The sequence below is a fragment of the Pristis pectinata genome, chromosome 24, assembly GCF_009764475.1.
Source record: "Pristis pectinata isolate sPriPec2 chromosome 24, sPriPec2.1.pri, whole genome shotgun sequence".
Lineage (NCBI taxonomy): Eukaryota > Metazoa > Chordata > Chondrichthyes > Rhinopristiformes > Pristidae > Pristis > Pristis pectinata.
In genome coordinates this window covers 3366946-3377939 of record NC_067428.1, presented here as the reverse complement: position 1 = coordinate 3377939, position 10994 = coordinate 3366946, and the positions used below count along the sequence as shown (strand labels likewise).

At 48.3% G+C, this 10994-nt stretch overlaps 1 protein-coding gene across 1 annotated transcript; it reads left to right on the top strand.

Moving 5' to 3' along the window:
* Positions 1 to 756: 756 nt before the first annotated feature.
* Positions 757 to 3752, top strand: LOC127582695 (Krueppel-like factor 2; the record flags this gene model as incomplete). Its single annotated transcript, XM_052038255.1, is given in 7 exon segments — positions 757 to 876; positions 878 to 1003; positions 1006 to 1194; positions 1197 to 1272; positions 1275 to 1388; positions 1881 to 2082; positions 3476 to 3752. Coding segments are annotated over 7 exon segments (1104 nt in total), but the record flags the coding sequence as incomplete, so codon positions are not given.
* Between the last annotated feature and the right edge of the window lie 7242 nt (positions 3753 to 10994).

The window sequence follows — 10994 nt, the reverse complement described above, 5'->3', positions numbered from 1 at the left end:
GCAGCTGCAATTGGCTCAAGCTGACGGCTATATCCTACCAATCGTAGGTCCCGCAGCACAACTCAAAAACCAGTACTTAATACGAGCGCGCACCGTGCGCTGCTAAAACTGTGCAGAGACTCTCAGACAAGTGTCGTACCGACTTCAACGTTCATGCAAACATTTTTTTCAAAAAAGAGAAACCTTTTTTGCCAGAGGCAGTGATGGCTTTTGAGCGGCACGATTTTGCCGTCCATCTCAACATTCACAACCCCCAAAGTCTATGACAAGCAAGAGTTTTGTGATGTAAGTAAACTTTTAACAAATTTTACACATGTACACACATGTACACCGACTTAAACACGTATCGGTTGCAGTGATTTTTTTTGAAAAAGAAGCATATATTCATGCAAGATTCTTGCACTGTTTCGGTGAGGAGTGGTGTTTAACGCAGTGCCTCTCTGATTCGTTTTCACAGAAGTGGAAATGCGACCCTGGAGCCAAACAGGCTGCAGCCCTGTGCACACTGACGGACCTTCCGCACAACTCGGGGGGTTTCACACGAGACAACAATCGCGACGACGATCTCAACCTCCTCGATATGGATTTTATCCTGTCCCACTCGACCGGCACCAATTCCGCCGGACACCCGGGACTACCTCCTGCCCACGGAAGATAACAGCCAATACTACCAGAAGAGTGACTGCGACGCCTTCGTCCCCCAAGATCAGTTCAACACCATGAGCTTCCCTCCCTGCAGCATGATGGAGGAACTGATGTGCCCTGAGGCCACCCCGGAGTACTGTCAGCCCCACACCATCCAGGGGGCACTTCGTGTTCACGCAGGCTTTCCCTGCTGAAGCTTTGACCAAGATTCCCAAGGCCGAGCCGAGCATGGGGAAACTACGGGGAGTCCATGGGCATGATGTCACGGCCCGCTTGCCTCAGGATCAAACCAGGAGACCCCATGTCGTGCATGGTGGCGTACAACGAGCAACCATCAGCAGCCGCGGCTGGGCAGCCCGGCCCCCGGCGGCGGCACCGTCACCCCCTCCGCTCAGCCCCGGCGACCTGATGAACTCCGAGGGCCACCAGTCCCAGATGATGTGTCCTCCCGGCTGCCCTACCAGCCCGGCTACACCTTTCCCCCACCACCAGGTGCACTATCCCAACCAGTACGGCCTCTTCGACGAGTCGGTCAGCCTGCAGCCCAGCCCGGCCCCAGGGCCATGCTCACTCCGCCGTCCTCGCCTCTGGAGCTACTGGACAGTAAACCCAAGCGAGGCCGGCGCTCCTGCCCAGGAAGCGGACAGCGGCGCACACCTGCACCTACGGCGGCTGGGGGGGGGGGAGGAGGAAGACTTACACCAAGAGCTCGCACCTCAAAGCTCACCTCAGGACACACACAGGTAGGCTTCTCCCCTGACCCACCCGTGGGAGGCGGAGGGAGTCTGTGCACGTTCAGTAACGGGAGGAATCTCCACTCTGCACCAGTTTAACATCCCAAAGGTGCCTCTGGAGCGGAGGTGCATTCAGTACCTTACTGTCAATCGGCGATGGTATTTGCAGAGATTTAATTTTAGTGGGAAACGGTTTATTTTTTGATTTCACGAGATTCTAACCAACTTGTGTTGCGTCTGTGTCTAGGTGAAAAAGCCCTATCACTGCACTTGGGAAGGATGCGGCTGGAAATTTGCCCGTTCCGACGAGCTGGACCCTCACTACCGCAAACACACGGGCCACCGACCATTCCAGTGCCAAATGTGCGAGCGAGCCTTCTCCAGGTCCGACCACCTCGCCTTACACATGAAGAGGCACATCTGAGAGAACAGAAACTCTCGCTTAACTTAAGAAACTTAAGACATTTACCAAATGTGTCTCTTCACAAGACGTTATTTAAGAACATACGAACGGCGAAAGCGAGGCGAACATTTCATTGGGGATCTGTAGCTGGTACTACCGCCCTAGAGATGGGCTACGATCGGAGACGTTGGGACGGAGGGAAGTGACACAGGGCGTGCTGTGGACAACTGGAGCTCGCCACAGTCCAGAGACCAGCCCGCAGGAGCCGGTCATTAAAGACGCGGTCCCCGAACTCGCTAGGTAAACCAGTGGTTGTACGGAACTGGGTCAGGAGTTTATATCTCCAAAGCAGACCCTGCTATTTGTTTGAAGGGCTTTGACGAGGTTACGCAAAGAAAGTTGGCGGTATTGTGCCACTTCCAGTAACTGAGGGAATTCCGTTCATGTATGGAACTCGGCTCATCTCACTGCCCCAGTTGTAGCCGCGTAATAAGCTTCGAAACGAATTTTTATCTTTAATGTGTGTTCTTTTGTCTTGAGTTTTGAGGTGACCCTACGACGGGTCTGAGCGAATGTTGACTTTGTCCGACGACCACTGGGTTGAAGTTTCCTTTGGACTTCAGCCCAGCAAAGAGCAGAGAGTATCTGTGGTGCAATAGAAACATTGCCCATCTGCCCACCTCCGAGTTACACTATACAGGGCTAGATGTCTTGTAATTGAGAATTGTATTTTTCACGTTTCTATAAATATATTATTTTCTATTAAAATTATTGTATTATATAAATATAAAGAGTGAGTTAATTTCAACCCCGTCTATCTTTTTTTTAAGAGCAACCACTACATTTCACATGAAATCTCCAGCACAACACCATGCACATTTTCTGCCTGCTTCAGAGAGATGTCAAAGCTTTTTTTTCGCGCCACTATCGATATAAATAAAGATTAGATCTCAGGACAATAGGCATTTATTTGGACCAGCTCTGTCAAAGAATAGGGGGTAAATCGACGGGCCGAATGAACGCCTGTGTTGTCTTCATCTGGGAAAGCCACAACGGCATTTATAGTCAGGGGAATAAACGTGGCCGGACAATAATGTGCAGGCCCTGGGTTGTCGGTGCAGGCGGCCGAGGGCTTGGTCATCTCTCTGGCCTTAGTGCGTGTGTCTCCCGCCGAGAAATCCACACATCCCCGGATCCTTGCACCGAAAGTCACCTCGGGCAGTCAACAACACTACTTTCTAAATTTAAAAATAGTCTCAAATGAGTGGCATCCACTCTTTGAACTGCCCATCCCATAAACTTAAATGTTCATTACACTCCTCCAATGAACTGAAAATAAGGACTCATACTCATAGTCAAAAATAACCTAAATCTATAAAGGTAGATGACAGCTTTCTATGAAATGGGCTGTGGGTTAAAGTTCAGAAGTAACATAACTAGTTAAAACATTTGTAGCTGATGTTTACTTTCGTCTACAAAAGCAAACCAAGATTATAGACGCCCCCGGACTGGTTAAAGGCAGGGGCAAACAGTAGGTTTGTGGGAGGGTTCACTAAACTCTTGAAATTGTTACAAACACATTTCTCCTATCGATAGCATCTCAGTTCTATCACTGATTTATTGTTGATCCCACGAGTGTGAAAGTGCGCAGATATTATTGTGAAGACTCACTTCCCTTTCTCACAATCTCCAGGTGTGGGCGATGGCAGAGGGACTGCCTGTTGAGAGCAACTCCACCTTCCCGCGGGCAAACCTGTGTAGAATTGCTCAACTTACAAGGAGGCCGTTCGCCCCGCAGTGCATATGCTGGGTCTTTGAAAGGGCCAGCCATTTTCTTCCACTTTTCCCCTCCATCAAGGCCATCTCCTTTGACAGCCGCTGCTGACCGTACCTCTACCGTCCTTTCTGACAGCCCGTCCACTGGGGTCAGCAAACCAGAGCCACCCCCAGTGCACGAAAGGAGAAGTTAGGGGTAAGAAAAAAGCTAATTTGCAAACAAAACTCACAAATATTTTCATTAATGATGACACTTGCAGTTTCAGTGGGATGTTTTTCGGGGTCAAGATCTCCGTGAATTTTAATGAGCCTCTATATTACAACTGTGAGTTAATGTAATCTGCCACTCTTGAATCTGGAAGCTAAGGTTTGTTGGGAGGCAGAGCGAACCTCGCCCTTTCTGAGATAAATGCTGCCTAGAGCAGAGCCACAAGAAGTTAACATAAAAGATTAGATCGCAAGATAAAGATCTCATCAGCAGAGAGTAAACAGCACGGTTACAACATGTAAAAAACACACAGGAGAAAGAGAGGTCCATTACATTTGTCACACATTTGACGAACCATTCTGTTTGCTGAAGTGTGGTCCTTCAATGCACCCAGGGATGATTTGGACCTCATGTGCCAACTGGAAATGTTCATGGAAATAGGAAAACGAACAGCAGAGAAAGGCATTCTGCCAGCTGTGCTTGGGACGGTTTCCTTGACAGACTGATCCCAGTACTCCCGGAACCCCAGCCCCCACACACCCCGCCCTCCCCTGCTCTTCCCCTATAATGCTGTTACCAATTCTCTTCGTGTTTTTCTAACTTCCTTCTGATGAGTACTATTGAATCAGCTTTCACTTCCACCCCGGGCAGCCCATTCCAGGTTACAACATTGTGTCAAAGAAAATCTCCATATCTACCCCAATCCATCTTTCCCCTCAGTGACCTGAAACTCCAAATCCCACACTTCAACCAATCCAAACATGTTCATGAGAATCCAGGATTTATCAAGCTTCTTCCTAAACTTCTCTCCTCCAAGGAGAACAGTCCAAATTCTCCAGCCCCTACACATGGATAAACATTATTTTTCAACCAATATTGCCAAAACCAATTGACGTCATCTTCCTACATAACTATCATTTATGGGATCTCACCGTGCACAGATAAATTCTCATATGCGATCCCAAAGCAACATTGACTAATCTTCAAAGAAATTGTAAAGTACTTTGGATTATTCTGAAGGTAGTCAACATGTGATGTTTTGGTGTTGTTAATTGCTTTAAGCCTAGGATCAGATCCCCCCAAAAATATGGGAAGACTAAAAATATCTAAGCCGTTTTTCACATTAAAATTTTAATTTTGGAGTTTAATTGTGGATCTCAGCCTGGAACAGACCTGTCAATCACCTCTGCCCAGATACAACCCCACTGCTACACCCATGTGTACGTTGACTGTGTGCATCACTCTGCCCCTAGGTGGAGTTACAAAATCTTTAACCTCATTGCACAGACAGGAGCCTTCTCTTGCTCTCAAGTACTTCATGATCTTGCATTACCATTCACCTTTATCATTCCTTCATGTGATACTTCCATCTCTCCACCATCTTCTGGGAGAAAGACATACTTATACAGGACCTTTCATAGCCCCAGAACTACCCAAAGCAAGCCTTTTAATGCTATCTCAATTGTTGTGGAAGAAATCTTGCAGCCAATTTACGTACAGCAACAGCCCCAAACGTTAAAGTGAAGACGGACCGATGTTTCCTGGCAATTTCGGGATTGTTCTAATGGTTTTGGTATCCTCCCACTGAAATTCCACTCAGACCAGCTGGCCAGGAAGTCCTCAGCAATTGGAAAGGATTCCTGACACCCTACCTATGATTGGCTGCGCCTTCATATCCCAAACTCTCCAGCCTTCTTTCAAAATTGGTGCCACCACACAAAAACAATATCACTGATGTTTCCAAGATCAAATCGATCACTGGGGAGGGGGGGGGGGGGGGGGGGGGGGGGGGGGGGGGGGGGGGGGGGGGGGGGTACGTGAAGGCAAGTTCAAGATGATACTGGATGCTTATGGTCCTCAGCCAAGGAATCACTGTGTCCACCTGCTGGGCAGGAGGGATCACTCACAGAATACCAGTCCACTATTGTGTACCTATACCCTGTTCCAAACACTTCAGTGACCTAATCTGTGAGGAGTTTTTTTAAAAAAAGCTATTTAAGTAACACAATGATAGCAAAATGTAAGTTAATTCAATGAATATAAAATTATAACTAGAAAAATCAAGTAACTAAAAAATCTCCTGCATTTGCAAACTTATACCAGCTAAAGATCAAGGTTTAATGACAGGTTTTCGGCATTTTCCAGACCCTGGAGTACATTGTCCCTCATACATACACCAGCACAAGCATTGGTTCAATCTGGAGAACGTCTCCTCTTGCAATTAAATTTGCATTTCCCAAATATCTATTTGATGTAAATTAACTTCAAGAACACTCTCACCAGCAAGTGTTCTTTCAAACATAAGTTAGAAGGTGGTAATTATTTATTTGCCCTGTGGTTGGGTCTTCACAATTCCTTCCCCACTAGACATATTATACCTTCAGTAAAATGACGAACAGCAGCTGAAATTCTGCTGCTGAAAGAGAGTTGGCTTCATTGCACACCTGAACCTTGTTGAGGAAGATCTAAACACACTTGTTAAGGAACATCAGTGAGGGAATATCTCAGGAACAGTGATCATAATACAAGGTTTAAAATGAAATGGAAAAGGATACATGTACAGCACCCCACAGTAAAAACGGTTAATTGCAGAAGGGGTCATTTCAATGGGATAAAAAGAGATACGGCTTGGGTAAAATGGAATGAAAGTTTGGCAAACAAAGACGTATTGAACCATGGGAGGCCTTCAAGGTGGAAATGTTTCATCGACAGTCGAGGTACATTTGTAAGTGGGATAGGGTGCGATAGTTAGAGCCAAAGCTCCATGATGGCCAAAACATTCCCCGAATCCCTCCAATGCAAGCTCTGGAAGCTCTGCCAGGTGTACATAAAACAAGAGGGACCATAGTTGGCCTGAAGATAACTGGACATCATATTAGTGAACAGCAAATTATTTGAAGTGTGGGGACTTTCTCCAGGTTATGTACCAAAGCTGGTGCTGGTGTATGTAGGAGATTTGCAGATGTCTGGAAAATGCCATCAACCTGCCATTACACCTTTCACTTCAGTTAGTTGGATCTTCAGAGCATTCCTCGGGTGCCCTAGAGTTGCAATCCAGAGAGAGCCTCCCACTTTGTTTACTGGCTTCTCCACAATGTGGACACAGTCCTTGCCCATTGATCGTCAGCACTTAGTGAAGAGTTAGAGGAAGAGGAAGATGAAGGACAGGGCAGGACGAGTTAATGTCAGGGTCCGGCTAATCACCCTGCAGTTCAGTTGATGATACCTACTCCAGTGAGAGCAACAGCGACAAACCAGGAAATTATAGGCCAGTAGGTCTTACATCCTGGTAGGGAAATTACTGGAGGAGATTCTTAGAGATAGGATTTACTTACATTTGGAAAAGCATGGACTTAATCGCGATAGTCAGCATGGCTTTGTCCAGGGAGGACATGTCTTACGAACTCAGTCAAGTTTTTTGAGGAGGTGACAAAAATGATTTTTGAGGACAGTGCAAGTGGGTGTTGTCTACAGGACTCGAGCAAGGCCTTTGACAAGGTCCCACTTGGTGGGCTGGTCCAGAAGGTTAGAATACACAGGATCCAGAGAGAGATAGTAAATTGGATACAAACTTGTCTTGGTGGCTGGAGGCAGAGGGTGAGAGTGGAGAGTTCAGATTGGAGACCTGTAACCAGTGGTGTGCCACAGGGATCAGTGCTGGGTCTTTTATCATTTTTCATACATATTAATGAGTTGGAAGAGAATGTGTGAGGCATGGTTAGTAAGTTTGCAGATGACACCAAAATTGGTGTATAGTGGGCAGTGGAAATGGTTGTCTGTTACAGCAGGATCTTGATCAACTGGAAAGTGGGCAAGAGACTTTAAACTCAGACAAGTGTGGTGATGCACTTTAGGTAGTTAAACCAGGGCAGGACACACAGTGAATGGCAGGGCCCTGGGGAGTGTCAGTGAGCAGCCAGACCTTGGGCACAAGTACATAGTTCACTGAAAGTGGTAACATAGACAGACAATGGTGAATAAGGCATATGGCATGTTTGCGTTCATCGACCAAGGCATTGAGTGTAAGAGTTGGGACATCATGTTACAGTTATATAAACCATATGTAAGGCCGCTCTTGGAATATTGTGCACAGTTCTGGTTGCCATGCTACAGGAAGGATGTGATTAAGCTAGAGAGGGTGCAGAAAAGGATTCACAAGGATGGAGGGCTTGAGTTATAAGGAGACACTGGATATCCTGGGGTTGTTTTCCCTGGAGCGAAGGAGCTGAGGGGTATAAAGCTTTATAAAAATATATGAAGTGCATAGATAGGCTAGATATCCCCAGTCTTTATGCCAGGGTAGGGGAGTCTGTAACTACAGGGCATAGGATTATGGTGGGAGGGGAAAGCTTTCAGGGAAATCTGAGGGGCAAGTATCTCACACAGAGGGGGTGGGTGTATGGAACAAAAAACAAACTTGTGGAGAAACTGATCCAATTGAGCAACAGCTGTGGGGGGGAAAGGAATTGAAGCATTTTCAGGCTGAGACCCTCCATCAGGTCTGAGAGTGGAGAGGGGAGATGGCCAGTATAAAGGGGAGAAGGGAGGGGGGTGAGACAGGGGCCAGTCGGCGATAGGTAGACTGAGGAGGGGTGAAGGATGACGGGCAGATTGGAACCGGGAGGGGTGGAGTTGGGAGACAGAGGCAGGTGGGTGATAGTTGGATGCAAACAAGGGGAAAAGGAGGCAGATGGAGGGAGGTGGGGGAGTGGAAGGAAGGGTGAAGGTGGAGACAGCTGCTCGAGGGAGATAGGCATGGACACAAAGGCTCCCAGTGCAGGAATCGATATGTAAGGAAGGTGAACCATTAGGGGAGAGGAGAAGGGCAGGTGAAACCAGAGGTTGGTGGTGGGTGGGGGGGGGTAGGGGGGGGATCCGGTAGGTGAAATGTGTGGGCGGTAGGTGGGGGGGACCAAGCGGGGGAGGGGGACAAGAATGGGTGATGGAGGATATATGGAATCTGCCAGAGGATGTGGTGGACAGACAACCGGATCGGAGAGCTTGAGAGGGATATGCAGCATAGATAGGCACCTTGGTCAGCATGGATATGTTGGGCTGAAGGGCTTGTTTCTGAGCTGCATACGTCTGTGAATGTCCATGAACCTCTATGTCATTATGAGCACAGGCTAATACATTGAGTCTTGGTGAGGATTAACACCATCTCTGAAGCATTTGCGGAGATATTCTCCTGCCATGTGTTGTGTTGCAGCACTCTCACACAAAGGGGAAAGTAGAGTGCTTCTGTTGATGGTCTGGGATGTCTCTCTCTCTCCCTCTGTAACCCCCTGCAACCCCTCAGTCTCTGGGAGCTCACTCTGGCCTCTTTCAATTCATCACTTTCGCACCATTGCCCATCAGCCCTTTAATACATAGAACATAGAACACAGAACACTACAGCACAGTACAGGCCCTTCGGCCCACAATGTTGTGCCGACATTTTATCCTGCTCTAAGATCTATCTAACTCTTCCCTCCCACATAGCTCCCCATTTCTCTATCATTCATGTGTCTAAGAGTCTCTTAAATGTCCTTAATGTATCTGCCCCCACAACCTCTGCAGGCAGTGCGTTCCACACACCCACCACTCTCTGTGTAAAAAACTTACCCTTATATCTTCCTCCAATCACCTTAAAATTATGTCCCCTCATGTGAGCCATTGTCGCCCTGGGAAAAACTCTCTGACTGTCCACTCGATCTATGCCTCTTATCAACTTGTACACCTCTATCAAGTCACCTCTCATCCTCCTCCTCTCCAAAGAGAAAAGCCCCAGCCTGTTCTCCAATCCAGGCAGCATCCTGGTAAATCTGCTCCTGGAATTATCTCCCCAAAACTTTGCACCTTTCCACCTCTCTTTCCTCCTTCCATAACCCCTATTTCTTTGGGAAAACCTTTCCTATTATCTCCTTTGGCTGGGTCCAGATTTTGTGATGCAGCCTCTGTGAACTGGCACGGGAAGTTTATTCAGGTTAAAGGTGTGATACTGGCTGCTGCCTGGTATTGACTAGCTTCATTCGGTGGGTGCAGAGTGACATTGGCTGACAGATCGACCAGGGATCAGCACTCTCAGAAGGAGAAGAAATGGGAAGGAACAGGAGGGGAAGGGAATTTGCGGAGGTCTCAAAAGCCCCTTGACGAGGCATTGGTTGTGTAGCGCTGTATTTTCAGTGGGAGTGGAGTAGGATACAGAAGCTTGTCAATGAGAGAGTTGGATGAGAAATTAGACTGTGTACCTTGGTCATGATGCCAGTCTGAGCCCTTCAGTCTCTGGTGTGGAGAATGCTATCCTTGTGCAATGCTCCTTACCACATTGTCAGGAGATGATGGTTCTTGCTTTCCCCGAGACCTGTCTCTGTCATCTGCCGATTGTGAACCCTTTTCCCATTCACCATAGCAGCTCTGTTAGTTCTACACAGAATCTCCCTGTGGTGAGGGCCCCTGTGGTGGTCCGTCAAGGTGTGTTGTATGAGCAGGTGCTCTGTCAGAGGCAGGGGACCCAGGCAGGGGCCCTGAACCCCCGCCTCTCCAAGGAGCAACCTCTCTGGTCTTTGAAGGTCATGGTGACAGAGATCAACGGCCCTGGAGAGGTGAGGGGGCCAGGCCAGTGAGTGTACCCAAGGGCTAAGGGGGGCAGGCAGGACAATGGAACTGAGATCATGATCAGATCAGCTATGATCCCACTGAACAGAGGGCAGGATCGTGGGGGGACAGGCCTGTTCCCATTCACATTGGCCAGCTGGTCACGGCCAATCCATGCCATTCCTCACAAGTTTCTCCTCTCTGCCGTAGGGAGGTGACTGAGGTTCCACCCTCCAGGAAGAGGGGGTGACAGACTCACTCACGTGGTGCTCTGGCTGCCCTTCAGGGACTGCAAGGGGCCCAAAAGTACAAGCAATGGTCAACCAAGGCACGGAATTTCTCATCGCCACTGCCAGGTATCTGGGAAGTTCCCATCACTTTTATATTCTTAGCCAATCCACGCCGTCTGCCATATTTTCGGGGCAACACCGCCCCAAAGGCTGGATCCCTCCTTGGACGGTGCCTGCCTCCTGCCTGTGCTCCAGTGCTAGAACAAAAGCCACAGAGGCTCCAGGGGCCTGCAGGAGGATGTCACTGGGCTTCCTGGAGATGTGGTTTTGGTGCCTGAACCAGAGGCTTTCCTACCTTATGCGTCTTTCTTTTCCTCCCCCTCTGCCTCTCCCCCTCCTCCTTCCTTTCCTCCCCCGTCCTC